This window comes from Komagataella phaffii, chromosome 2 (genome assembly GCF_000027005.1).
Source record: "Komagataella phaffii GS115 chromosome 2, complete sequence".
Classification (NCBI taxonomy): Eukaryota; Fungi; Ascomycota; class Pichiomycetes; order Pichiales; family Pichiaceae; genus Komagataella; species Komagataella phaffii.
The window spans coordinates 756,385-783,871 of NC_012964.1; the positions used below are offsets into that span (position 1 = coordinate 756,385).

General features: G+C 40.3%; 16 protein-coding genes across 16 annotated transcripts; 9 read left to right on the forward strand and 7 right to left on the reverse strand.

Moving 5' to 3' along the window:
* Positions 1–63: 63 nt before the first annotated feature.
* On the forward strand, positions 64–1,161 carry PAS_chr2-1_0412 (uncharacterized protein; the record flags this gene model as incomplete). Its single annotated transcript, XM_002491268.1, has 1 exon — positions 64–1,161. The coding sequence occupies one exon, from the start codon at positions 64–66 to the stop codon at positions 1,159–1,161; it is 1,098 nt and encodes a 365-aa protein (XP_002491313.1).
* Positions 1,162–1,231: 70 nt separating this feature from the next.
* Positions 1,232–3,748, reverse strand: PAS_chr2-1_0413 (uncharacterized protein; the record flags this gene model as incomplete). Its single annotated transcript, XM_002491269.1, has 1 exon — positions 1,232–3,748. The coding sequence occupies one exon, from the start codon at positions 3,746–3,748 to the stop codon at positions 1,232–1,234; it is 2,517 nt and encodes an 838-aa protein (XP_002491314.1).
* A 233-nt stretch (positions 3,749–3,981) lies between these two features.
* On the forward strand, positions 3,982–4,611 carry PAS_chr2-1_0414 (Cytoplasmic RNA-binding protein, contains an RNA recognition motif (RRM); the record flags this gene model as incomplete). The annotated part of the gene is made up of 1 exon (XM_002491270.1): positions 3,982–4,611. One exon carries the CDS (start codon positions 3,982–3,984, stop codon positions 4,609–4,611), a length of 630 nt encoding a protein of 209 aa, XP_002491315.1.
* Positions 4,612–4,698: 87 nt separating this feature from the next.
* Positions 4,699–6,414, reverse strand: PAS_chr2-1_0415 (Alpha-isopropylmalate synthase (2-isopropylmalate synthase); the record flags this gene model as incomplete). Its single annotated transcript, XM_002491271.1, has 1 exon — positions 4,699–6,414. The coding sequence occupies one exon, from the start codon at positions 6,412–6,414 to the stop codon at positions 4,699–4,701; it is 1,716 nt and encodes a 571-aa protein (XP_002491316.1).
* A 162-nt stretch (positions 6,415–6,576) lies between these two features.
* On the reverse strand, positions 6,577–7,686 carry PAS_chr2-1_0834 (uncharacterized protein; the record flags this gene model as incomplete). The annotated part of the gene is made up of 1 exon (XM_002491272.1): positions 6,577–7,686. The coding sequence occupies one exon, from the start codon at positions 7,684–7,686 to the stop codon at positions 6,577–6,579; it is 1,110 nt and encodes a 369-aa protein (XP_002491317.1).
* Positions 7,687–8,014: 328 nt separating this feature from the next.
* On the forward strand, positions 8,015–10,090 carry PAS_chr2-1_0416 (Protein kinase that forms a complex with Mad1p and Bub3p; the record flags this gene model as incomplete). Its single annotated transcript, XM_002491273.1, has 1 exon — positions 8,015–10,090. The coding sequence occupies one exon, from the start codon at positions 8,015–8,017 to the stop codon at positions 10,088–10,090; it is 2,076 nt and encodes a 691-aa protein (XP_002491318.1).
* Positions 10,091–10,130: 40 nt separating this feature from the next.
* On the reverse strand, positions 10,131–11,951 carry PAS_chr2-1_0417 (Transmembrane protein subunit of the glycosylphosphatidylinositol transamidase complex; the record flags this gene model as incomplete). Its single annotated transcript, XM_002491274.1, has 1 exon — positions 10,131–11,951. One exon carries the CDS (start codon positions 11,949–11,951, stop codon positions 10,131–10,133), a length of 1,821 nt encoding a protein of 606 aa, XP_002491319.1.
* Positions 11,952–12,138: 187 nt separating this feature from the next.
* Positions 12,139–15,252, forward strand: PAS_chr2-1_0418 (U2-snRNP associated splicing factor; the record flags this gene model as incomplete). The annotated part of the gene is made up of 1 exon (XM_002491275.1): positions 12,139–15,252. One exon carries the CDS (start codon positions 12,139–12,141, stop codon positions 15,250–15,252), a length of 3,114 nt encoding a protein of 1,037 aa, XP_002491320.1.
* Positions 15,253–15,539: 287 nt separating this feature from the next.
* On the forward strand, positions 15,540–16,640 carry PAS_chr2-1_0419 (Mitochondrial NAD+ transporter, involved in the transport of NAD+ into the mitochondria; the record flags this gene model as incomplete). The annotated part of the gene is made up of 1 exon (XM_002491276.1): positions 15,540–16,640. One exon carries the CDS (start codon positions 15,540–15,542, stop codon positions 16,638–16,640), a length of 1,101 nt encoding a protein of 366 aa, XP_002491321.1.
* A 367-nt stretch (positions 16,641–17,007) lies between these two features.
* PAS_chr2-1_0420 (Hypothetical protein) lies at positions 17,008–17,385 on the reverse strand (the record flags this gene model as incomplete). Its single annotated transcript, XM_002491277.1, has 1 exon — positions 17,008–17,385. The coding sequence occupies one exon, from the start codon at positions 17,383–17,385 to the stop codon at positions 17,008–17,010; it is 378 nt and encodes a 125-aa protein (XP_002491322.1).
* Positions 17,386–17,460: 75 nt separating this feature from the next.
* Positions 17,461–19,365, forward strand: PAS_chr2-1_0421 (uncharacterized protein; the record flags this gene model as incomplete). The annotated part of the gene is made up of 1 exon (XM_002491278.1): positions 17,461–19,365. One exon carries the CDS (start codon positions 17,461–17,463, stop codon positions 19,363–19,365), a length of 1,905 nt encoding a protein of 634 aa, XP_002491323.1.
* A 162-nt stretch (positions 19,366–19,527) lies between these two features.
* Positions 19,528–20,055, forward strand: PAS_chr2-1_0422 (Acireductone dioxygenease involved in the methionine salvage pathway; the record flags this gene model as incomplete). The annotated part of the gene is made up of 1 exon (XM_002491279.1): positions 19,528–20,055. One exon carries the CDS (start codon positions 19,528–19,530, stop codon positions 20,053–20,055), a length of 528 nt encoding a protein of 175 aa, XP_002491324.1.
* Positions 20,056–20,362: 307 nt separating this feature from the next.
* PAS_chr2-1_0833 (uncharacterized protein) lies at positions 20,363–20,773 on the forward strand (the record flags this gene model as incomplete). Its single annotated transcript, XM_002491280.1, has 2 exons — positions 20,363–20,396; positions 20,451–20,773. The coding sequence occupies 2 exons, from the start codon at positions 20,363–20,365 to the stop codon at positions 20,771–20,773; spliced, it is 357 nt and encodes a 118-aa protein (XP_002491325.1).
* An 82-nt stretch (positions 20,774–20,855) lies between these two features.
* PAS_chr2-1_0423 (Beta subunit of the oligosaccharyl transferase (OST) glycoprotein complex) lies at positions 20,856–22,151 on the reverse strand (the record flags this gene model as incomplete). The annotated part of the gene is made up of 1 exon (XM_002491281.1): positions 20,856–22,151. One exon carries the CDS (start codon positions 22,149–22,151, stop codon positions 20,856–20,858), a length of 1,296 nt encoding a protein of 431 aa, XP_002491326.1.
* A 443-nt stretch (positions 22,152–22,594) lies between these two features.
* Positions 22,595–25,555, reverse strand: PAS_chr2-1_0424 (Phosphatidylinositol 4,5-bisphosphate 5-phosphatase, synaptojanin-like protein with an N-terminal Sa; the record flags this gene model as incomplete). The annotated part of the gene is made up of 1 exon (XM_002491282.1): positions 22,595–25,555. One exon carries the CDS (start codon positions 25,553–25,555, stop codon positions 22,595–22,597), a length of 2,961 nt encoding a protein of 986 aa, XP_002491327.1.
* Positions 25,556–25,955: 400 nt separating this feature from the next.
* On the forward strand, positions 25,956–27,485 carry PAS_chr2-1_0425 (Hypothetical protein; the record flags this gene model as incomplete). Its single annotated transcript, XM_002491283.1, has 1 exon — positions 25,956–27,485. The coding sequence occupies one exon, from the start codon at positions 25,956–25,958 to the stop codon at positions 27,483–27,485; it is 1,530 nt and encodes a 509-aa protein (XP_002491328.1).
* Positions 27,486–27,487: the final 2 nt, after the last annotated feature.

A 27,487-nucleotide genomic window follows, 5' to 3' on the forward strand; every position in this document is an offset into this window, starting at 1 on the left:
CATCTATCATCTATAAAAGACAGGGATACCCCCTAGCTCTTCTTATCTTATCTTATCCGCAAAATGTCTTTAGAGGGCACCTCAATTGAGTACGACAAACTAACTTTCAAAGACAATGCTTCTCCATTGACCTTCAAGAAAGTCACACACAAGTTACCTGTTTCAAAGGATGAAATTGCCGTGAAAGTTACGGCCGCTGGTTTAAATCCCGTGGATTTGGGGATATATTACACATTTCACCCTTGGGTATCGTGTCTTTTCCCCAGCTACCGTACTTTGGGTCGGGATTATTCTGGTACCGTAGTACAGGTTGGTTCGGATTTACAAAACCAGTATTATGTGGGCGATAAAGTGTTTGGTTATGTGCCTACGCTTTCAACTGGAACCTTAGCACAATATCTGTTCCTAAAGCCCAAAACCAAACACGATGCTTCAATTGTCAGAGTTGATAGCAGCGTCACAGATGAAAAATTAGTTGATTTTGCAGGAATTCCTCTTGTATTCCTAACTACTGTTCAATCGCTGTCGGTTGCACCCTTGTCAGACAAATCTCGTGTTGTAATTATCGGTGGAAGTACGTCCCTAGGATGGACCGCTATACAGCTTTTATTAAACCACTACAAAGTCAAACCCGAAAACTTGGTATCTGTCAATGGTTCACGTTCCAACAGTTTTGTTCAAGAACTGGGTGTATTGCAGCAGAATACCATCAATTACGATCAAGTTGATAGTCTCCAGAATCCTGTTCTGGAAAAGGCCAAAGACGGAAAGTTTGATCTCATATTGGATGCAGCAGGAAATAGTGACCTGTTCGATCATATCAAGGAGATTTTGAAATCTAAGGAGGAGAACGGCCATTATGTAACACTAGTAGGGGACCATAAGCCAGTTTACGCTTCAAGTTTACTTGCACGTTTCCCCTCATCTTTTGCTTCCTTCAAGAGATTTATCTACTGGAACCTTATTGGCGGTGGTCCCATTCACTATCAATTCAGAAACGTACATGCTAGTAAGAAAGACATTGATTTGGCCTATCGATTGTACAAAGAAGGTAATTACAAGGTCATAGTTGATTCGATTTACAGATCTGAGGAGGTAACTGAGGCCTACAAGAGATTGGAGTCCAATCAAGCGAGAGGTAAAGTAATTGTCAAGTTTTAGTTCATTTTCTCATTCTGTGATAGCTATTTAGCTTTTAGTTTTGTTGTAAAGTTTATTTGTACTTCTCTAATCATACTGGTATCGGTTTGCTTTTTGAGTGTTCTGAATAGTTACCTTCGGAAAATTCGGTACTGGGGGAAGTTTTCTGCCCTTCGGCTCCAGAGCTATTGGTATTATCCTCGATATTACCGTGCTCAGTAGAATGATAATTGTGATGGTGGGCCTCTAGTCTTCTACGCTCTTCATTTTCCTCAAGAGTCTCTTCAATTAATGGTTGTTCTTCGTCAGTATTCTTGTCCGTCCTGAAAATGCACAACACACAACATGAAAGGATTGCAGATATGAAAAGAATTCCAATAAGAACCCCAATACTAACTGCAACCATTGGCAGGTGAATCATTGGTACTTTGTTTGGATCATCAAATAGCCAATTAGGATCAATAGGCCTATCTAAGATCAATAGGCATGACGATTTGTTGTAGCGTCCTGGATGAACGGACTCATGATGTAGAGTTCTTTTAGTACATCCTTTATTGATCACTCTCACTTCCTTATCCTTACCTTCAACAATCTGCAATGTAACTGAATCTTTGGATACCCGTCGACAAGATAAATTGGTGTTATTCAACAGGGTAGGAATTCGATTTTCACAATCGATAAGTTTATCCAAGGACCCAGGAGGAAGTATATGAAGAGCAATAAATGATTTTAGGTAGCTCGGGTTGGAAAATAAAGTGATGTTTGAAGACTCCAATGATTCTTTTGTGGGAAGAAGAATCGAATATCCGTCTTCTTCAAGTATCTCGGTCAAATTAGACCAGCTTAAAATGTCCTGGAAAATGGTAGAATCTACAACAGTCAGTAGTTGTTGAAGCTTTATATCCAACGATTCGGGTAGGATGATCTCAGAAACTGGATGAACAACACCTACATCGAACAAGATATCTGTATACTTTCGCAAGTCAAGTTCAGTGTCATTGACTTTCAATTTTGTAATACCATCTTGATCGTCGTCAGGCTCAATAGTTAATATGACAGGTTCGTTAGCAATGCTTGTAGACTCCACCGTTCCCACGAAATCACTATATATAGGACCATCAATGATAAGATTCTCTAAGACCAGGGCCAAAGCAGTCTTGTTCGACCTTAGGTAGTCTAATGTAAGTCCCAAATTGTTCCATGAATTGAAGCATGGTAGTAAAACAGTGTACCCTTTTGATTTGGGAAAATGAAGCAGATCTAAATCTTCCAGAAATTGTAAAGATCTAGAACAATGAAAATAAGACCCAACAGCAGTCCCCAAAGACGACGGGGTAGTCAAAGCTTCATCAATGTAAAAAATGGAGGTATTTCCTATTTTGTATGATGAACTGTCCACAACAACAAGGTTGTTAATAAAAAGATCATGTCCGATGAGATTCAATTTGAGCTTTTGACAACCACCAATCTTTGAGGGACAATACTTGGAATCCAAAAGCTCAGAATTGCCTGACAGCTGACCTTCAGCAAATTGGTAAAGTATGTTGTTCTTGTTTACTCCATAAGGTTGAAAATTTTCGGTATCATCGTCATTATCGGTTACTCTGGGAATGAAAATAGTCTGATTTAGGCTCGGATCATCAATAAGATAAGAGAGCTTTCGGAAAATTATTTCATCGACAAACTCTGATTCATTCAATCCATAAAGAACCTTTAAAGGGGTGAAATGTGGAAATCCTTTGAACAAGTTTGTAGAAAATTCGTGTATAATACCATTTGACGCTAATACATTTGCTTCTGTTGATAGGAATGTATCATTTAGAGAGATTTCAAGGCCGTGATCAACAGATGAAAAATCAACGATATCACCATTCAAATTTACCAAAGATGTGTTGACATCACCCCCATAAATTCCTGGCACTAGATGATGAAACAAAAACGTTTTCTGATCCTCATTTGCATACTGTGAGGTAAGGTACGAAAATTCTACTTCATTGTACGGTAGCTTCCGTGGCAAAAAGCAGGTCACATTATTAAGGAAATCTGAATCAATTGTAGAAGCACGGAGTATTTCACCGAAGTCTCCCTTTTCACTCAATGTAGCGTACAAGTCATCCACAGGGGATAGCAGCTCCTCAACACCTTGGACAACCGCATCCTGAGACTCTGCTTCTAGATCGGGTTCAACTATGCTGATATTTGATACTTTAAACTCACCATACTCATCAAAGCTAGTGAAGCTGGTCGGATTGTTGACTAAATTGGGAAATATTCGAACCCCTTCGAAAGAATCGGAGTAAATGACGTATGGGATCAAGTACCGTTTCAGCTCCTCAGAGTCAAAGGCATTTAGATCGGACGGTAAAAAAGCCGAATTAATAGGAGCAACTAACGTAAAATTGTCCATCTGATTCAGTAAAGGAACCAGTCCATTGCGCTGAATAACTCTTAAGAATTTGCTAAACTGCACTTGAGAGGAAAGAATGTCAACTACCGTAGTCGTGGGCACGTGCTCAAAATCGTCTGCCACCACACCTGGAGTTTGATCTATGAATGCAATTGCTAATGCTGCCCGTAAAAGGGAGTATACGTAATTGGCTAATATCATGATTTGAAGCTGCGTTCCTGATCAACTTGGAACTATTAACGAAAGATAAGCAGAGAGAAGAAAGGTTGCAACAGGTAGCGCGAACCAAGTAGAGCAACTGGAAGGAAAAAGTACCCACGGTTATTTCCTTCCCGCGCAACTTTGGTCTCCAGAAGGAGACGGAACGAATCGCACGGAAAGTGCTGGGAGGGGCAGAAAAGAAAAGTTCAACCAAGTATTCAGCCGAAGAACAAATGTCAGAAGAAACCCAGGACAATAAAGAACAACCTCAACAGTCACAACTGGATTCCAACCAGACAGAGTCGCAGGCTTCTCAGCAAGAACTGGACCAGTGGAAAGCTAAAATGGCCGAAATGGAGGCCGAAGTTAACAAACTGAGAGAACTTCAAGGACAACAAGAGGTTGGATCTAGGCCCGAAAACGGAGTAGGAACAGCCAATTCGGATTCAGATCCTAAGTTCCTATCCATAGAAGAGAGACAAGAAATTGACAGCAAAAGTATATACGTTGGCAACGTTGATTTTTCAGCAACTCCAGGAGAGTTAGCGGAACATTTCAAGACTTGTGGTACAGTTAACAGAGTCACCATTTTGATGGATAAGGTGACGGGAAGACCTAAAGGGTTTGCATATGTGGAATTTTCTGACCCCAGTTCTGTATCAGAATCATTAGTGCTAAATGATTCAGAGTTTCATGGTAGAAACCTAAAAGTGGTCCCAAAGAGAACCAACATGCCTTCATTCATGGTGAGGGGCCGTGGACGAGGTCGTGGAGGTAGAGGTTCATTTGGACCCAGAGGACGAGGCGATAGAGGTGGGCGAGGCGGTAGAGCTAGAGGAAGAGCAAGATTTGTACCTTACTGATGTTATCGATGTGTGATAGCTCAGATAAAAGAGAACACAGTGTATAATTAACTCTACGGATGGTCAGGTATGACCTCCACTAATGAATTATATTTTACCATCTCTCCTTGCAGAGTTCAAAAGACTGATGAAAGATAAGAATGATGCCTGAGAAACATCTTCATGGATACCAACACCCCAAACCTTGCAGTCATCGCCAATGGCACAGTGTAAGTATGTAGCGGCCTTGGAGTTGGAATCTTTTCCTAAAGAGTGTTCATGGTAGTTCAAGACCAGTACATCTTTTTTCAGGTAAGAAGAAATAGCGCTGGCAAATGAGGAAATTGGACCGTTACCAATACCTTTTAAGGAAACAGTGTCTTTTCCAACTTGGAGTTCAACGTTGATCAGTCTAGCGCTTTTGGATGTATTTGTAATAGAGTAATCTACCAGTTGGAAGTAAAGATCGTGCTGGGTGTCATCATCATCAACAAAGTAAGAGTTCTTGAACAGGTTTGTGATCTCTTTGTTGTACAACTCTCTTCCTTTAACTTCTGACTCATTTTGGACGATCTTAGAGAAGGAAACTTGCAAAGCACGAGGAAGATCCAATTCCAAGTTTCTAAGAATAACCCATGAAGCACCACCCTTTCCAGATTGAGAGTTGACTCTGATGATAGCCTCGTAAGTCCTTCCAATATCTTGAGGATCCAATGGAAGATAAGGTAGCTGCCATCTGGCGTTGGGATCCTTGGCCTGTCTTTCTTCCTGTTTCTTGAACCCCTTCTTAATAGCGTCTTGGTGGGACCCAGAGAATGCGCAGACCACCAGTTGACCTCCGTATGGGGCTCTTGGATGAACTGGGATCTTGTTGCATCGCTCAACGATGTCAATTACTGAAGTAATGTCTGAAAAGTCCAAATGAGGGTAAACTCCCTGAGTGTACAAGTTAAGGGCCAGAGTTACCAAGTCAACGTTACCGGTTCTTTCACCGTTTCCGAACAGACAACCCTCTATTCTGTCAGCTCCAGCCATCTGTCCTAATTCAGCTGCAGCTACGGCACAACCACGGTCATTGTGTGGGTGCAGGGATATTGCTACTGTCTTTCTCTCACTGATGTTTCTAGAAAAATATTCAATTTGGTCAGCGTAGACGTTTGGAGTAGACATTTCAACAGTAGCAGGAAGGTTGAATATGATTGGGTTTTCTTCTGATGGGCCCCAAGCAGCCTTCACGGCCTCGCAAACACGCAGAGCATAGTCCGGATCAGTATCACTAAATGTCTCCGGAGAGAATTCGAATCCCCATACGGTATCTTGCATTTCAGGAGCATCCTTGGTCAACTCTCTAACCAGTTTCGTGCAGTTTACTGCCATTTCAAGAGATTCTTCCTGGGAAAGGCCAAATATAATGTTTCTGAAACAGTCTGAAGTAGCCAAATAAATGTGTACAATTGCTTTCTTGGCACCTTTCAAGGACTCAACAGTTCTCTTGATCAACTCAGGTCTGCATGGGGACAGAACTTGAATAGCTACGTCTGCTGGAGCATTCTCAACCGCATATCTGGTAAAGTCAAAGTCAGTCTGCGAAGCTGAAGGGAAAGCAACTTCAATCTCCTTGAACCCGATCTGAACCAGCTTGTTGAAGTATTCTTTTTTCTCGGCCACACTCATGGGGTCTGGCAGAGATTGGTTACCATCTCTCAAATCTGTGGATAACCATCTTGGAGGGGCTTGAAGAGTTTTTGATGGCCATTGTCTGTCAGGCAGGTTAAGCGGCTTGAAGGCAACGTATTTCTTGGAGGGGTCCTTTAGCATAGGCATTGCGGAATTTGGTGTATCTAAAAGCTAAGAGTTAAGAGAAGAAAGAAATTTTCAGTCATGTCATCGCGATGAGTAATAAGTATGTGCGGAGATGTATGTACCAGTGCTGAAAGATTATGTAAGACATATGAAAATGGAAGGAAAAGTAAATTAGGGGCTTTTTCAGTTATTGCGGGATCGACGGACTTGAGTCAAGGGTTTCAAATCATCTCCCAACATGCTCACCCTTTCCAACTTACTGAGAGCCTTAACACCCTTGGCAAAGACTAAAATGCATAATGTAGTTGATCCTCCGACTATGATCCAAAACCAGTAATCGCTCTCTTCTACAAAGTTTTCCAAGTTCATACCGTAAAGAGACGCCACAAAAATCAAACCTCCGAAACTTAAAAGACCAATGGAAAACCGCAGACCTAGTAACATCAACTGATTTCGATTAGAATCCAAAATAATGTTGATGATCTCCTCGGTAGTTCTTACGTTGCTTAGGTAAGTCTCAACTCTCTGGACAATTTCATCACAGTGGGCCAGATAACTTTCTAGAAGCATTTCGACCTCCTGATGATCATGAAAGCTTCTTTTCTCTGATAGATATAATGCTGCCAGCTCGTCGTCTTGTTCTAACAACTCCTCCAGGAGGTTTCTTATAAGAGCCGCCTTTTGATGGAACTGCTTCAGTTTCTTTGATTGTACTAGTAGATATCTCAGTTTTATCCTGTCAATGTGATCTTCCAGCTCCTTTAAAATTCCCTTGATAACCATGGTGTTCACTTTCATCTCACTTTGCAAATTGGAAACTACTGATATGAAGATTGCTTCCAATGCTCTTATTTCATAGGGTATGCCGGCCTCTTTAGTGGGAGTTTTCAACTTGGCAGCCAAATCGTTGAGAAACATGGTATTTGTGTGAGAATTAGAAGGGCCTTGGTTGAACAAAATAACTCTATCAGAACGAATTAACGCTCTAATATGGAGAACATTGATTAATATGGAGCTTGGTCGAATTAAAATGGCTGGAACGATGTCATCGTATCCTTTATCTATCTTTCTCAGGTCTCTAGGCAGCAGTTCGTGTTTCAACAGCAGTTCATTTTTAAGTGTCCTTGAGGACACACTTGAAGCGTTGCCCGTAGCATCGTAGACCGTGCATCTTGTTATCGAACCGGAGTCAGTTTTCACGCCCAGTGATTTTGAGAGTAGAGTTTTGTTATATTCCTGAGTCAGTCTGCCACAACTATAGCTAAAGAGTCGTATCCTGTGTCGTATAAACATGTATGGGTTGACGATTGATGTATGGATACGATGCTCAAATGTAGGGGAAAAATAGTATCGATTTCAGTTCTCGGATCGGTACGCTCGGCAGCTACCGTTTTGGTCTGGTAACGTGGCAATTTTTACCCCAATGGATAACTTAGTAAAGTTGAAAAGTTGTACTGTCCGATGAGACCTATTGCTATTTACTTAGCACGACAGGATGAAGAAATTTCACTCCCATTCGGCAACCAGCTAATGTTTCATGCTCCGTAGACTTCAATATTTAATCTACAAACTATCGCGCGTAGCTTATTCCTAGAAACACGGTGCTCACAAAGATACAACAATGAGTCAAGATGGTGTCACAGCCAGTCTTCCTGGTTGGTTCAGAGACCAGATATCGATGATCGATGAATTAGACGACCCATTAGAACCATACATCAACTATTTGAAAGAATGTGAGAACTCCAATGTTCTCATTCAATTGCTTGAGGACGTTACCCGTAAGTTTAAGGATGACCAACTCTATAGCAACGACATCAGATATCTTAAACTGTGGTTACACTATATCAAGTTCTCAAATTCACCAAGAAAGATATTTTTGTACCTACATAAAAAGCAGATTGGAAGCAAACTTACCCTCTTCTATGAGAGCTTTGCAAGATATCTAGAATCAGAAGGAGAAATTATACACGCTGATGAATTGTACCAGATGGCTATTTCAAACAACTCCAAACCTATAAATAGGTTGTTGAAAAGCTACACATTGTTCAAGAACCGGCATCAACAACTGAACGAAAGATCGCATCTTTTCTCTGAACCCACTCAAACCGCACATATATTTGTCAAGAACCCAAATTTGGAATATCCTGTACGAAAACTAATAACAAATAAAAATAAGAAAGACGAGCTGTTTGATTTCAATTTGGACTTGATCTACAGAGACAATGAAGAGTTTTGTTTTGAAGAAATTCTAGCCATCTCCTACAACTTGTACGACTATACAGAGAATAATCCACAGAAAAATAAAGAGAATCAAAATCCAGCTTTTCTCCAACAGAAACTACAAGACAACCCAGAATTACCACTAGAGCCATCAGAGATCCGACAAGTTAGACATGATATTTTGCACAATAAAACCCTCATTAAACCGATAGCTATATCGAGTTCACCAGAACAAAGCCCAGCAAGCTCTCCATTTGTGGAAAATGTCGATTCCAGTATGGAAGACCAAGAGCCTTTGACACAGCCACTTATAGAAAAGATCACATTAAACCCAATGAGCCCCGATTTTCATTCAGAGCTACTAAAGAAATTAAACCCCCCATTGTCACACTACTCACGGATATCAGTATACCCTAAACCTCTCAATAAACTATCCGTATTAACGTCAATATTCAGAGCTGACAAAAATAGAATGGTTTTGGGTAACAAGAACACAATGTTTCAGTTTGGAGAGAAAATGTACTGTATCACCAAACTGCTTGGAGAAGGTGGGTATGCTACCGTGTTTTTAGCTGAGAGTGATCTTGGGGAACTGGTTGCCATTAAGGTACAAAATCCCGTAAGCTTATGGGAGTTTTACGTATTTAAAACTATAGAGAATCGGCTAGCAAGCTTAAATCCAAATGACAAGTTAGTCAAATCATTTGTGCTTTGTCAGAGCTTCCAGGTGTACCAGGATGAAACCTATTTGATAATGGATTATCTTAATCAAGATACTTTACTGGAAGTTATCAATGTCTATCGAAGTTTGGGTAAATCTGGGGTTGATGAACAGTTAGTGCTATTCTTAACTATAGAACTGCTAACGTGTATAGAGTTCCTTCATGACATTGGAATAATTCATGGAGATTTGAAACCAGACAATTGCATGGTTAGATTTGAAAAAATTGCTGACTCAAAGTGGAGTGAATTTTACGACGCAACAGGAAACAATGGCTGGTGTAAAAAGGGCATAACATTAATCGATTTTGGAAGATCAATTGATATGACACTATTTCCGAACAAAGGGGAAAATGTTAACTTTTTATGTAACTGGAAAGTAGATGAACAAGATTGCCCTGAGATGCGAAACGGAGAACCATGGACCTATCAAGCGGATTACTTTGGTTTGGCATCAATCGTTCATTTTCTACTTTTCGGTAAGTCAATCACACTTCGTAAGGATGAGAATGGAAACTACCGGATTAACGAGTCGTTCAAACGATATTGGCAGGTTGATCTTTGGAATGAATTCTTTTTTGACTTGCTCAACTCGACAAAAGTTGGTACGAGAGTCCTTCCCAATAATGACATTCTCTCCAAAAATAAGATCAAATTGTGTCATTGGTTGACCCATCACTCTCAAGGATTGAAGAAATCAATCAGTGACTTGGAACTTATATACAGAGAAAGGTCTAAGAAGGTTTTTAAAAGATGAACAGCTTTTCATAGCAGCAGTTATTTTACACCAATAGAGATCAATCAGCTTTCTTTTTTTGGAACTTTGCAGATATCCTTGCGATTAAGCGTCTTAGTCTGAGTTTCGGACTATTTTGCTGATAGTAATATTCCGCTTGTTCCTCGGTAACAACTCGTTTCACAATTAGGTTGAAAATGCCACCAAATGCTAAGGCCATGACAGTAGACGTGAGTATAATGACATTGTAAGGCATACTGAAGTCTGGAGTGGGCAAAGTGAGAAGTGCTGGTGTGGTCCTGGCTTCATAAATGACTTTATTAAATTTGTCAACCACTGTCACGATAGCTGGTTCTATTTCGAATCCATGGTTGGCATCAGGAGGATACTCAGCATATTTCAACATTAATTTGTCAAACTTGTAAGCTAAACGCATTGAAAAGTTGGGAGGCAATACCAATTTAAGCTCTAAATGCGAGGGTCGGACTCTATCAATCATGGGTTCATAGTAAAACTCTGGAAGATATGAAACAATCGAACGATCTGTGATCGGGATGACGAAAGATTCCCCACTTGTATTATTCGTTAAAGTCATCTTCAACGTGTGGAGATATGTTTTCATATACCATGGGGTACTTTGATAGTATACAAAGTTCACCTCCTCTGAATCGGAAGGATTTCTGAAGTCAATACGCAGTCCTCCAGAATCCTGCGAGTAGCCTGTGAGGGATCTTGAAACAACAAGAGGTGGTTCCTTTAGTGGTAAAGTAATATCAGAACGGTCTGTCTTCAGCTCAATATTCAGAGTATCTGTGCCACTTATCTCGTAGCATGGCTCTTGTACCTCAGAATAGGCAAATACTGAGTCATAATCGTTAACTTTTGCCAGGACTTTCCATACTTCAGGAACAGTATGAGCACATACCCTAGATTTCTCCGTAGTGACGGTATTCTCACCGTTGATTATGTTTCCAAAAATCTCACGCATATCGATTTTAATATCAGTAGAATCAACTAAGGGGAAGCAGTAGTATGCATCATGTTTCTTAGTTCTGTCGCACCTAAGCTCGTTGCCCGGGGTCGGAACAGGCAATGGATCCCTAAGTTTAGAGAGGACTCTCTTGGTATTGACTATCATATGAATATTCTGTTTCAAATCATAATGACAGTTGAGCTCATCATCACAGTTTGTTTCCACATCTATAGACATACTGTTCCATTGAGAGTCGTACACTTTGTGGCCATTGAGTAACGAAGAGAGACCATTTTTCCCCTTGGAAGGAAGTAAATCTAAAAATGGAGTTAAGTTTTCTGTGCAAACTGGTTCTCTAGGCAGAGCACTTCTGAATAAAAAGAGATCACCTTCTGTAGGCAATTCGTTAATAAAGTTGGAAGTCGGCTGGAGACTATATACAGGGTTGGTAGTAATGACATTGTCAATAAAGTTCAAACTGGCACAGAATAAACCAGACAAAGAGTTTACCAAATGAATCCATTCACCTTCGGCTTCAGTCTTATTGTCTGCTTCAATTACTGCCCAAACCTCAACTCCGGTTCCACCAGATTGACTTCCATTTTGAGGCAAGCTCCCCCATAGTTCGGAGTCCCACCAGCCTTGAGAAAAACGTAGGTGTAATTCACGGGTTTTTGTATCTTCTAAAATTGGGCCCAATGATTTAGGAAACACTGTATAATGACTGTAAGTTGATGATGTGTCATACCAGTTAACAGTATCGGACTTTATTTCAAAATTAAAAGAAGCAAGTAAGTTGTTCTTCGGCAATGGAGTAAAGTCTAATCTTTCCTTAAAGGAGCCCTTCTGATTACAAAAAACCAGACTGAATTGGGAAACAATCAGCCAAAAGCCCCAGTTTCGAAGCATTGCCAATAGTGTGTTGGTGGATGTTTCTCAGATCTGTTCTTCCGCAGGCTTGCGCGGGTGGAAAACTCTGCTGGAAGGATCCTACCAGCGGCGATGAGATAGCTTCGCTATCAAACCGTCCTTTCCTCGCGCAGTTTGAAAAGTTAAACTATCTTGCCCTAAATTCATCAGTTATTCAATAGGCTCAATGTCTCACCATAATGACTCTGGATTGATACCCTTTGATCCAAAAGGTTCTAATGGGGTTCAGGCTGCTCCTCAGTATACCATTCCTAAAGAATATGAAGAAGAAATGATAGATAACGCTGAGGATATTGACCCGCTCGAGGGAAGTATTGTGAGTTCCAAACCCAAGGAATCAGACTATCATAAAAGGAAGTACGATAATCTGATGAATATTAATCTTACACAACAAGAAAGAACTTACAAGGATCGTATGAAAGAAAGACAACTTGATCGACAGGAGGAAGATATTCAAAAGCTATTAAAACAAAAACAGGAACAGGCAGATCAAAAGTTCAACGATGCAAAGCCAGAAAATCAACCAACCAGAAAAAGGAAAAAGAGATGGGATGTAAAGTCTTCCGAAGGAGACTCTGTTACGGTCAACATATTGCCGGTTATAAATGGCATCGAGTTGAACAATTCTATTCTTGATAAAATTTTACCAAATGGATATACGATAGTGGAACCGCCTCTTAGTTACAAGCCTCTGAATGACCTGCCACCAGATTATAAACAAGAAGATCAAGGATATTTACTACCTGAGGAAAGCACATTAGCATTGGAGAATAAGGCGGTAGAAACTGCTCAAGAGTTGGCTATCGAGAACTTAGGAGAGAAGGAGAAGAAGGTTCACACTCTCATCTCAAATATAATAGAAGGGGCTAGCAACATGAGAAAACCAGCTTTAAGGCAACTGACAGAAAATGCCCGTACTTTTGGTGCCCAGGCTATTTTTGATCAACTACTTCCTCTATTCATGAAACGAAATTTGGATGAACATCAAAGACATTTACTTGTAAAGATTGTAGGTAGAGTTCTTTACCAATTGGATGACTTGATAAGGCCTTATACTTATAAAATATTGGTTGTGATAATGCCATTGTTGATTGATGAGGATTACTATACGAGAATTGAAGGAAGAGAGATTGTTGCGAATCTCAGTAAAGCAGCTGGACTGGCTCATATGATTTCAACCTTACGACCAGATATAGATCACTCTGATGAGTACGTTAGAAATACTGTATCTAGAACGTTTGCGGTGATGTCGTGTGCTTTGGGAATACCGGTAGTTCTACCCTTTCTAAAAGCTGTGTGTAACTCGAAAAAGTCCTGGCAGGCAAGACACACAGGAATGAAAATTGTACAGCAAATAGCAATCCTTGCAGGATCAGGAGTATTACCTCATTTGAATGGTTTGGTAGCGGCTATTAGCAAAGGTCTTTCAGATGAACATGTTCATGTGAGAACGATTGCAGCACAGGCAGCTTCAGCCTTGGCTGAATCATCAGCTCCTTATGGAGCAGAAAGCTTTCAACAGATTCTAGATGAGCTTTATAAAGGAATCAGAAGACATAGGGGGAAAGGACTGGCTGCCTTTTTAAAGGCAATAGGGTATATCATACCGCTATTGGACCCTGATTATGCCGATTACTATGCCAAAATGGTTTTCAAGGTTCTAATCAGAGAATTTGAATCACCAGACGAAGAAATGAAAAGAACGTGTCTCAAAGTGCTTCAGCAGTGTTGTGACACTGAAGGTATTGAGAAACAGTACTTAATTATTGAAGTTATAGGCAGTTTCTTCAAAAGCTTTTGGAACAGAAGAACTGCTTTGGATCGACGAACTGCAAAGCTGTGTTGTGAGACAACATTCCATCTCTCCAAGAGAGTCGGTGCAGGATTGGTTCTGGATAATATTCTGGTGCACTTAAAGGATGAATCAGAGCCATTTCGTAGAATGACTGCAGAAACCTGCTACAAGGTTGTTCAGTCATACGGAACTGCGGAATTATCTGACAAATCAGTCGATCAGTTGTTAGATGGTATTTTAATTGCTTTCCAGGAGCAAGTTATTCAAGACAATGTTATTCTGAAAAGTTTTTCAGTCATCATAAGTTCGTTGGGACTGAGAATAGGTGTCCATTTACCCTCAATAGTGAGTATCATCTTGTATCGACTGAAAAATAGAGAACCGGAACCTCGAAGGCAAGCAGCTTCGTTGATCACGGTTGTGGCGCCAGTAATAAAGAAATGTGGGAATGAGGATATGCTGCTCAAGCTTGGCTCTGTTATCTATGAGTCTTTGGGTGAGGTGTACCCAGATGTTCTCGCATCCATTTTGGAAGCGATGAAAGCGGTGATTGCAGTAGTTGGGGTTGAAAGCATGAATCCACCTATGAGCCAAATTTTGCCAACCTTGTCTCCAATTTTGAGAAATAGAAATGAAATGGTTCAAGAGACAGCAATTGGCCTCATAGGAATGATAGCTCAAAGAGCACCAGAGTATGTTAACGCCAGAGAGTGGATGAGAATTTGTTTTTCTCTCGTCGAAATGGTCAAATCTCAAAGGAAAAGTATAAGAAAGGCTGCCAATAGGACCGTGGGATACATAGCCGTGGCCATTGGCCCTCAAGATGTCCTTGTCACTTTGCTGAATAATCTGAGAGTTCAAGATCGACAATTAAGGGTGTGCACGGCTGTTGCTATTGGTATTGTGGCAGAAAGTTGCGCACCATTTACAGTGTTGCCAGCCTTAATGAATGAATATCAAACCGTTGAAAACAATGTTCAAAATGGTGTTTTGAAGGCTTTGGCATTCATGTTCGAATCGATTGGGTCCATGGGAAAGGATTATATATATGCTACGCTTCCATTAATTGAAGACGCATTGACGGACAGAGATTTGGTGCATCGTCAGACTGCAGCGAACGTAGTCAAGCATATGGCATTGAATAACGTTGGATTTGGGCTGGAGGATGCTTTCATACATTTTCTTAATTTGCTGTGGCCCAATATTTTCGAAACTTCCCCACACGTTATTGCTAGAATACTAGAGGGTATTGAAGGTTGTCGAAACGTAATTGGGTGCGGAATAGTGATGAATTACACGTTAACTGGACTTTTCCACCCTGCACGTAAAGTTAGAGACTCCTATTGGAAAGTTTACAACCCAATGTACGTGCAAAGTTGTGACAGCATGGTTCCATACTATCCTGATTTCAAAGATCAAATTCTTACTAAAGACACTGAGCAAGTTACACCGACTGTAATTGAAGAGCTCGATATATGGGTATAGTATTTGTATGAACACTCATCTTTTAATAATAATCATAATTGAATGGTCATTGATGAGACTCTGAATTGGACTGGTTAAAGTGAGACTCGTCTCCTCCTATGATATCTCGCGATTCGTTTAGACTTGCCTATGAAATTAAAGAGAGACAACAAAAAAAAGAGCCTCTACCCTAAATCTCTCAGCTATTCCATTGAATCGGTCTTGTGACTAGTACGAACATTGATTGCGACTTAACAGAAACCTCCAATCACGTTTCTCGCTTGTTGTATTTTTTCCCCTTAAAATCAATGAAACTCAAAGGAGGCGATGGGGCCCAAAACCCCAGCCAGCCGACTGCCGGTCCACGATATTCGTTTATCACAAAGGAGAATGTTACTCCTATATCTGGGGCATTGGCTGGGTTAATAGCTGGAATTGCTGTCTGTCCACTGGATGTAGCCAAAACAAGACTGCAAGCCCAAGGAGCTTTTCTGCAGAGTAAGAATGTTGACCACAAACTTCATCAGGTGTTCGAAAACAAAAGATATCAGGGATTAGTGCAAACAATAAAAACAATAACGAGGGAGGAAGGTATTAGGGGACTTTATAGAGGTCTGGTTCCAATATCGATAGGATATTTGCCTACTTGGATGATATATTTTACCATGTACGAAACTTGTCAAAAGTTTTTGGATAGAACATCATTTATTTCACAGGGTAATAATCTTTCTTATTTTATTTCTGCCATTGGTGCTGGACTAGCTTCATCAACTTTAACTAACCCGATTTGGGTGGTCAAAACCAGATTAATGTTGCAAACAGGATCAGGCAGCACTATTTATGACCGATTTGATGGGAAACATGGGATTAACGACATGATCGAAGATAAACTAAAACACAGTTACTATAAAGGCACAATAGACGCCTTCCGCAAAATGTTCAAGGAGGAAGGTATACTGTCTTTCTATTCCGGTCTACTTCCATCTTACTTCGGACTTATCCATGTTGCGATTCACTTCCCATTATACGAAAATTTTAAGATAATATTCAACTGTACTCAGAAGGATATCAATGAAGCGAGAAAGAACAATGTCAATGGAAGTTTGCCCAAATCAATTGTGTTCAAACTTGCATTTGTGTCCTGTGCATCCAAGATGTTCGCCAGTGCAATAACCTATCCGCACGAGATTCTACGAACAAGACTTCAAATTGATGGTCATGACCTAGGTAGGAAGAAGTCAGGACTCATAAAGACTATAAAGAGCATATATTTGAAGGAAGGTATTCGTGGGTTCTATTCTGGTTTCGTCATTAATTTAACCAGAACCTTACCCTCCAGTGCAGTGACGCTAGTCTCTTTTGAGTACATTAAGAACTACCTTGACAAGATTGCTTCTCCCGCCCTATAGTCATCACATTTGTAGCATATAATATTCGGTTTTATAGAGTTTGGTTCGATTCCAAAGAATTGCACCAAGGAGACATTAAAGGTGGTTAAGATAAGTGCCTGTTAATCAATACAGCGTGAATCTTGGTGCCTTGAATGGACTCAACAAAGTATTTAATTTTTGATTTTTCAGTGAATACCGCATCGCATGGCACCAGCGAAGCAGACTGCTTATTGTATTAGATCGAAAATCATAAACGAGCCATTCACTTGAGCAAACAACTGTATACAGTCAGACAAAAGAGTGTTAGCCTGTAGCTATTTTCACTCAACTCGTTAGCTCAAAATCCCACAAAACTACTGATTGACTTCTCATGACATAAACATGTTCATATGCACAATACCAGGACCAGACACGAAAAACTAGACACGAGACATCTATCTGTTCGCGATTGGCTTTGCCTTCCGTAGATTACTACCGTTCTACAGTTACAAACCCTTGATAAGGACAGCATAGCACAAACCGTTTCATTCTGACAACAGTCACCATGAAAGTTGCAAAATCTATCGTGGCCAGTCTTTTGGCAATAGCTTTTGCTAAAGCAGCCGATCCAGCCGAGGGCTCCGGTAATGGGGGTGGAGAATGGGCCGACTGTCATCAGTATCAACTCCATCCAGCTGCCAGAACTTTTGACACCCGATACTTTCAATGAGACTCTTGCCCAAGGAATCCACTTTGTAGAGTTTTTTCTCCCTACTGTTATCATTGCAAACAACTGGAGCCCATTTGGAAAGAAACTTATCACCGCTTCTTGAAAGAAAGTGCGATATCAGGGATCAGTATGAGACAAGTTGATTGTGCCGCAAACGGTGATTTCTGTGGAAAACAGTCAATAAACTCATATCCCACTTTGAGACTGTATGGCCCTAGTGAAGATAACACCTCGTACAAATTGATAACAACTTACCCGAGTGGAGGCAAGAGAACGCCGCAGAATTTCTTGAAGTTTTTGAGATCTCAATATGATGATCTGAAAAACGACCGTTTCAACCTTCCCGTTAAAGGAGAGGTTTTGACTGAGGAAAAAATGTTGAAACTAATGAATGGAGATATTGAAGAACCAGTATTGGTTTCATTCTGGCCTACCACTGATAAAGAAACAACTTTGAAATATTTTGAAGATGTTCACAGCAACCCAATCAGTTTCAAGAACTGCTATTCGTGCTTTAACTTGGCAGTTTTATGGTCCAGAATAACCAATCGTTTGCCTGACCTGGAGACTGCCGTCTTCAACTGTGGAGGGACTAATTCTCGAGTATGCCAAGCTCTCAATCTACCCTTTAACGTAAACAGAGCTCAAGTTTCGCCTGAGATATACATGTTCTTGCCAAACTCTCATGGAGGCATTCGTGTGAAATATAATCATGACCTGGTAATTTCTGACATTGTAGATTGGTCAGAAAGATTGTTAGCCAATGCTCAAGCTGAGGAGGTCACTTTAGATTCATTGGCGGAAAAGATGACTTTATTGAATCCAGCTAAGGGTCTAGACTTTTTCAAGGGTCCAGATCCAAACCAGAAGCAGGTATTTGTCTACTATTATGAAGAAGGCTCTGACGCACCTGAGGATTTTGAAATATGGCCTCATCTCCTTCAGCCTATCATGGATTTGACTACGAATACTTATATCTATCGATCCAAAGATTCTCAGCTAGAAGATTTGCTTGATAAAAAGTACAAGAAGCTTATTGATTATATCAATCAACCTGACTTTGAGCCGGAGAGACCTTTAAATAGGGAGACCTATCTGGCAAGAACAATCACATCCGTTCCAACATTCCTCGTTTTCAAAGATAATAATATGATTCCAACAGTCTACCAAAACTTTTCACCCAATGAGATCAGAGATGTCAAGAAAGTCGTCAATTTTATTGAACAGAATCAGTTCCCATTAGTGGACAGATTGACAACTGATAATTACGAATCGTACTTCCCAAAGTTTAACCCACAAATTCACGATAAAGACGAAAAGATTGTCATTTCTTTCTTCTCTTCTGACAATAAAACACAGACTACTAATGATTACAACCAGCTTTTGTTTGTTCAGCATTCGTATGACTATATCAAACACCAAAATAGATTTGATTTGATCGAAAAGGCTCGAGCTGACAAGACTGACAAGTCAGAGCAGTTGAAGGGGGAGGGCATGGATCCAAAAGAGATCATCAAAGTTTTATCCAAGAAGATTGACCATTTAAACAACGTTGGAAATGTGTTGACGGTATACGTGGATTTAGCTGATGATCGGAAACTTCTTGAGAAGACAGGATGGATATCGAGTAGAACAAAGTACAAACCAGGTGAATCTATAATAGTGACCAGATTCGGCAAACATTATTGGGATAGAGATGTTTTTGGACACAAGCTAATGACCACTGCTCAAAGCTTGCGAGAAACGCTCTCTTACCTTTTGTTTCCATCCACATATATTCCACCAGAAAAGAAGACTACAGTGAGACCATCTCCTAGAGTTGCAGGGTCACCATATCCCGATGCATTTGCGTTCGTAGATATCATTCATCAGTACGGGTTGTTTGGTTATCTGTTAATTATTACATCTGTTATTGGGGTGTACATGCTTATCAAGAGTCATCGGAGAAGGTCCCGCAAGGCCAAATTTCTTTCGCACAGAAGCCACAAGGAAGGATTTCAAGATGCTTACATCGAATTGAGCAAACACGATTAGTAGATAGAGTCTCACACCAATAGGCCATCAGTAGGCGACAATCGCTTAAAGTGTGTGGGTATCGGTGCGCGATATAGCCTTACATAATACATTCAGATCACACATGTTGTGAGCCACAGTTTAACTCTTCTTCATACTTGTATCGACATCCCTAAGAACATAATGCAGCTTTACTATCATGATGGTTTAGACACCCCAGATAATTTCTGTGAAGATCACAATTCTGGGGAAGAGGTGTCAGTTGAAGAGCTGTCCAAAATTGGAGTGATATACTACCATTTGGACGAAGAGAGTCAAGTTGAGAAGATTGCCAGGGAAAGAGATTACAAGAACAGAGATTTTGTGGTTCTATCTGATGAGACTTTCCCTGGTGGGCCAGATGCTTTGCAAGAGAAACTGAAAGTCTTCTACAAGGAGCATCTTCACGAAGATGAGGAGATTAGATTCATCCTGGATGGAGAAGGCTACTTTGACGTGAGATCACAGAACGACAGGTGGATCCGAAGCAAGCTTTTCAAAGGTGATTTACTGATTCTTCCTGCTGGGATTTACCACAGATTCACGTTGTCCACTAAGAAGTATGTCAAGACAATGAGGTTGTTCAAGGAGGAGCCAAAATGGCAAGCCTATAACAGACCGGCTGATGACAAAGGAGCTAGATTGGAGTACTTGAAAAGTATTCAGGTGTAGGTTTTTGTAGTTAACGAATATATGTGTATTTATTACTTTCTTGGGTTGAAAGATGCAGAGATCATTTGGAGGTGACATTGGTGAAAAAAATGAAGAACTAGAGTGTTCAGAATATAATTTTTTCGACAGCTGACATTGCAGGTACCAGCCTCTAGTTTTCCTAATGATCAATTTTGGTAGCTAAAGATCATCTTTGCTTGCTAACGTATCGATGGACTCAAAATGTCTTCTTTTAAGTGCCAACCTGGATTGTCTTAACCAGTTCGCTAACATTGAAATATTCGAATTCCCTACTCATCCCACCATTATGTCTGAAGGAAAGCCCAACCCCAATCAAGAACGTATGTGATCACCATTTTCCAAGAACTTTCAGGACAACTACTAACTCTGAACAGTATTTCAAAAGCAATATGATGAATTCCAAGAAACTTTGGAAGCTTTGAACAACAAGATTGGTCAATTACAAGGCGATATAGAGGAACACAATATTGTACTAAAAACCATCACAACTGCTCCAAAAGACAGAAAATGCTTCCACATGATAGGAGGTGTACTAATTGAGAAAACGGCTGGAGAAGTAGAACCAACGTTGAAGACTAACGTTACTAAAATGAATGATGCAGTTGAAAACTTGAAAAACGAGATCCAAAACACCCACAAACAATTTGAAGACTGGAAAAAGAAGACTGGCGTCAAGATTGTGAGTGCTAATGAGTAGAACCAAATAACTGATGATTAATTTACAGCAAAAAGGGCATTGATTTTTATTTCCGTCTGGCTATTTCTATTCAGTATTCTATCTAGATGTTCTTCTTGATCTCAGTTGCATCTTCAGTTGAATAGAGGAAGAAGATAACGAAAATTATCCAGGCAATTACAACAGCACCTGCACTGGCAACGTAAACCCAAGAATTTGTGATTTCCCAACTTCTGGGGTACTCGTCATTGGCAAGGTGTCTGACAGGTACAATGTCTTCTTCTTCAATAAAGGTGTATCCAGGTCTGAAATACTTGGTGGAAAATGTGAACATACCATGCTGATCGGGCAATTTGAATGGCCCACTAGTGTATACTTGAACGGACTCATCCTCTGTTTTTACTTGCTCTAAAGTGATTCTGTAGTAAGGATCCAACATGATCAGCTCTAATTGCACGTCATTAGCCTTGAATGGCACCCATTCTTTTCCATTCCATTCACTCAATCCAATCTCATATGACACCTCGTCTTTCACCTTGTACTCTTCGGTAGATTCTGGAGCATCCGTCAAATAGTGTTTAGCAAAGGTTGACTTCAACAAATTCCTACTTTGGAAAGTCCAATCAACAAGATCTTTGGCACTCTGGTCAAAGTGCTCATTATCAAAAAACAAAGTGCTACCCAACCATAAACTTCTAGCGTTATTCAGACCCTGGAAAGCAACAGCTAGGAAACCTTGGTCTCCTGAAGTCCAAGTAGACTGCTCGTTAACAACTCCCTCATTGATGTCGTATGCAAAAGAGGTTTTTGGTGCCTTTAAGAGAGGAATCAAATACTCATTGTTAGAGAGTAAACTAGCAGCCCCTGAGTAAACAATTGCTTTGTTGAATGCTACAATGGAGTTTGGAACTACTGACTCCTCCAAAGAAAGCCTAATCTCGTCATGTTGTTCATTAACGCCATTGAAATGATCAATTAGCTTGTAATTCTTAGGAGATGGATATATACCCAGTTCAGTGTTGAAGGCAACAATTTCAGAATTGGATCCAACTTGGTTTGTGATACTGATAATGTCACCTCCTTCGTTGACAAATTCGATCAGTTTTAGGGCATTCAAATCTCCTTGGTTCGATTGACCTGATATGGGAAAAACAAACAGATTTTGGTAGATTCTCTTTTGGTTATAGAATAATTGAACTTCACTGGCTTTGTCGTTCAGATCCACGATATCTACTCTGGAGAATTCGCCATTGAGATGATCCACGAGACTGCTAAATTCGCCAAATTCCAGAACAGAAGAATCGTACACTACCAATGTATCAGAGGCTATTGGAGATAAAGCCATGACAGCGGTGCAAAACGACCATATCAATACTATGAGTCCTTTGAAATGATTCATGGTTCTTCAGTGGTAATGATAACACGTTTAAGGTTGGATAATTCATTCTCAACTGGTTGGTCACGTGAATGACCAGGAATTAGAATGCGCGATTCGATCTGTATACAGCCCGCATAATGATCAATGTTCTGAACTTAAGCTCCACTGTCAATAACCATGACTAAAGGAGTTGAAGAAGAGTCGTTTGAGTCGGGCGATCTACTGGAAGCTTTCAAGAGGCTTAATGAAGGCGAGAGAACAGCAACTGTAAGTCTTAGTAGATATTGAGTTACTACAAAAGTCTAGTTACCGAGCAACGGCACCATTATTACTGGACCATCTACTAACGGCTTTCAAGGAGCTTGAAAAAATGCTTGATTCTATTGAAAGTAAAATAAGAAAGCTGGAAGAAGTGGCAAACTTTGACAATGCTGAATCAAAACCCAAGACCAACGATCAATAAGTTAGCTTTCTGAAGGGTATTCTTTCAAACCTTCCTCAATAGTCACAAAATCAGCCTCTTTGGTTTTCTCAAAAGGATTCCTGGGTAGATTGGGATTGACCATCATTTTTCCATCATCTAGTTCTGGAAAGTGTACTCTCACTGATTGTCGACCATCAATCCACCATTTAGTATGCTCTGAGCTGGGTGGTGGCAGCCCGTGGGCTAATGTGATCTCATTGTCAACATAATTACTGGCTCCTGGATTTGATGGAGCCATATTTGCAGTGTCCTGTTCGTTAATAATATCTCCATAAAACAAGATATCGTTGGCGTCGCCAATTTTGTGCTTCATTTCCTCGTACAATTCTGCAGTGAGTCTATTCTTGATCTCTTCATCTATGACATCGACAGTGGCCTTGAACACACCATATACCGGTCTGTGATCACTGAACTTGATTGACGGCACACTCCCATATGATATCTGATTCAGAGACTTTCCTCTTGAGATACTAAGAATCCTATCAGTCCAGGCTGGGACTCTCTGTTTCTCTGAAGTATCATATCTGGATGTTCCGTTGTCAAACTTGTATGTAGGTGCAAAATTCAATTCCATTTCATCATAGTAAGGGAATGCATGTCCTTCGGCCATTTGATTGTTCAGTTGGTCATATTCGTAAAGCTTGCGGTAATTCTTTTCTCCTATCAGCCTCTTACAATCCTCATTGGACAGTTCAATTCTGTAGTTGAAGTCTCCCATCCATATAACGATATCATGATCTTTCAAGGTCCGTTTCCGGGCAAAGGACATTCCCTTGGCAATAGTTTTGTAATCTTGATGCCGTTCAACAACATTATGAAATCCAGCTGCAAGATGGCTAGAAACAATTGCAAACTTTGTAGTCGAACTGTAAGTAAAACTAATGGCTACAGCTCCCTTATTTGCTGCTATACCCGCAAGACCTGTCTTTTTTAATGTCCCTTCAATATCTGTGATACGTGTTTTTGCGGTGGTCTTTACCAACAGGAACAGACATATTCCTCCAAGCTGGGATACCCACAGCATTGTATACTTATTTGGATCATCTCGGTTGACAGTCAACAATAATTTCTTCTCCCAAAACTGGCGATTCTTTGAATCAACATTGATCATCTTCCCAGCACTTAGGGAAATTATCTCCTGAAATCCTATTGCTATAACGTCATAGTTCTCTTTCGCACTGTCATCTAGTGGGTATATCCAAGATCTTATATCTCCTTCGTATAGCTCGCCATTGATGTTAAAGGTTCCTGTGAATATCTTTAATGTTCTCTGTGATGTGAACTCATTCTTCTTTTTTCTCAATTCATTCGTGACAAAGTCATGTATAGGATCAATCAGTTGAACCTCAATCTGACCGTTCAATCTACCCAATAGTTTATCCACGTTATGCTCTTTAATCTTATTGTCCTGAACAACATTGCTCACATATTTCTTGCTCACTCCGGCGACTACTCCAACAAGACCTCCCTGCTTGTTTTTCGTGTGCTTAGAGCTCATTGCATGCAATGTGATTTTCTGTAAACGCTGCCCATTCTCGTGCCATAACTCGTTATGCTTTGCTGCTATTTCGTTGCTAAAATTGAGATCGAGATCAGAGAGACAAGCGTGGAAAACGGTACTTGATATCAGCTGCTGAATATAATTGGCCTTCTCCAAAGAGTTGAATGTGTTGGTCAAAAAGATACCGGACTGTTTTCCTATTGAAGTCTGATCCTTGAGATTATAGCAGTATGCACCAATGTCTATAATGCGATCTTCTATCGCCTTTAGCAGTTTCGAATCAGCTGTATGATTTTTCAATGAATCTAAGGGAAAATTGATTTCATTGTACGTAACCTGTTGTCTCAGCACATCGTCTAAATTTCGAAAGCTTTCTTTGTACTTTTCAGTTAGCTCTCGTTGATATCCTCTCTCTGATAAACCGTCTAATATATGGACATTGCCAAAATTTTGACAGAGAATATCAAAGTATTTATCGAACGCTGCTTGAGACGATTCTGAGGATCTCGGGAAATCTATTTTTGTGGAAAGTAGCTGGTTCTCTAGAGACCAAAACAGTGGCACATTTCCTCGGATTTGATTGTAAAAGAATATTGTGTTTTTTGTGTAAAGACAAACTGTTGATTGAACAAAGTTGGAGGTATTCCCATTATCGTCCAGCCCCCAGGGGCCAAATAGATGGCCTTTGCCCGTCTTCACGCAGTTTTGCTTCGAGATTATCGTCATCAAAGAGTCTCCATTTGTCTCAATACTGCAGTTGACGCTTTGTACATAGCCTCTCATAATGCAGACCAGAAATTCCCCACGTTCTTCGAACAGAAACCTCTCTTGTGGCGTCAAATGATCTTTAAAATTGATCAACTCACCGACCATAAAATTATTCCATAAAAAGTTCTTTGAATATTCTAGTATCATTCTGAATTTTTTCTCTTTTCTGAGGTAACTTGACTCACGGTGTTGCAAAGATGTGATGATGTCAAAATCATTACTATAATAGAAACTATTGGAACTCAACAGTCTTTTTAATGAAGAATAAGGGACCTCCTTTTCATAAATTTCAATATTCTTCTCCGCAGTCAGAGCCTGGGTGTTGTATTTTGTCTCAATGTATTCAAAGCTATCGTTCTCAAGACAGATGAAGTTGACATTCTTGATGACATTGATTCTCTCTTGGGGTCGTATGCTTCCCACTTCTTGTTTTCCTGTAATAACACAGACAAATGTATTCCCTTTGAGATGAATCAATCCTAATAAACCGTAACATTCCATGTTCAATTCATAGTAATGCTGTGAACTTAGATGCTTGAGAGACACAAACTCTATGATACTTTTCGGTTTCGAATTGACATGATTCTGAGTTCGAACTGTCTTGAACAGCAGACAGTAATCGCCCGAAACCAAAGCCACAGACCTTGGATTCTTACGCAGTAGAACTTTCATTATATACTTCTGTTTTTGAGCATAAGTTTGAAGTTAAGCTATTCTTAGTTACAGATTTCATAACGCTTAGATAGGGACTGCGACTGGTGTTTGAATGTAAGCACCAAAAGAGGCAGGGTCAAATCTGCTGATGTCTACGGCATGATAGTGCCGTTGGAGGCAAAAAAAGCGTTCAGTCCTCAAGGTTTTAGGGTAGTTGACACTACGTCTGAACCATCTCTGATTACTCAAGGTTAGAAAGGATATATTAAGTTGGCCAAGAGGGAGGTCCCTTGCATTGAAAAAGGCAAGCCCGTTAGGTTCCTGAAATTTCGCTTATCTAACCACTGCCAATCCCTAGGCTGACTCACTTTCTTGATCTAACTCTTCTCTCGGGGACCACACTTCACATTGGAGGCTAATGACTGAAAAAGAGCATTATGAGCAACTCTGTTATGCCTGCCGAATTGCGGACGTGGAACAGGTCGAAATGTTGGTTTCGTCAGGCATAGACGTTAATAGGGTTGATGAATGGGACTATTCTCCTCTGATTCTAGCTAGTTTGTGTGGTCATTTGAACGTAGTGAAATTATTGCTCAAAGTTGGTGCCATTTGTGATCGAGATACATTTCAAGGAGAAAGATGTATATACGGTGCATTGAATGACGAGATTCGAAATGTCCTTCTGAGTTACGACATCAGTAAGAGTGTCAACGAATCGCAGCCATTTTCTGCTCATATACATAAATTAATCAGTGGCAAGGCGACAGTGAATACAAAGGACATGCTGCTGAACAACTGTGTCCCTGTTCACAGGTGGTACATAAGTAGCCAACAGGTTGGCATCAGCATCGATCATTCAAATGTCACCTTGAACTATGACACAAAAATTGTTGAACAATTGATTAAGTTCTTGTACCTGTCTCCCCAGTTTCAAGTTAATGAGTCGGACTTGAAGCCTCTTGTACAATGTAGCAAGGATTTTGGAATAGCATGTTTCCAGCAGTTATGCAATGAGTACTTGGAGCTCTCCGCGCAGAACGATATCAAGAGACTGTCCAAGTTGAGACATAAAATACAGTTTAGCCAAAGCTTGCACACAAGAGATCTGTTAAAAGAATTTGTGGAAACTCAAGTTCTCGGCGCAAAGATTGAGCTGGGTTCTTCCACCGACATTTCACCTGTCAAGGAGAAACTTTTCAACCTAGAAAGCTGTCCAGATATAATACTCCGACTTGGAAATGCATTTTATCCAGCTCATCGATCAATGATGGTAAGGTCGGGTTATTTTGATTTGATGTTACAATCCTCTTTTGCGGAAGCAAGCAGTTACAACGAACTTACGGACGTTATATACCATAGAGACCAAGTCGATCCAAAAGTTGATATACAAGTCATTTCACTTACTGAAGAAATTGCTGATGAAAGGCTGTTTGAAATTCTACTTCGATACGTCTATTATGATGAAACATCTGTCCCAGCAAACCTCAGCTTGGAGACTCTGTACATGAGTGATCAGCTGATGGTTGACAAATTAAAGACCATGGCCGCAATCGCAATCACAAATGACTGGGAAAGTACAGGCTATTCATTATACGAGATCTTAGAGGCTGCTTGGGTGACAAGAGTACACAGATTGGAAACGTTTGTTGCCCACGAGTTTGCCAAACATTTTGACCACTATGTCACGCAACCAGAGTTCAAAGAGGTAATAATGGAGAGTGCAAATAGAATTGATGCTAGACAAGCGGTGGACTCTATTGAACTCATTGATGACATCAGGTTCTATCTTACCCGAGTTTATTCCATTGATTTCGAAAAACCTTATCATCCTGAAGTTGACTATGAAAAATGGGAAATTCAACAGATGAACAGTGACAACGTTATTCAATACAATCGCTGTCTTCAGGAGATTGAAAATCTACTGGCTGAATGTGGATTTGACGCATGAAA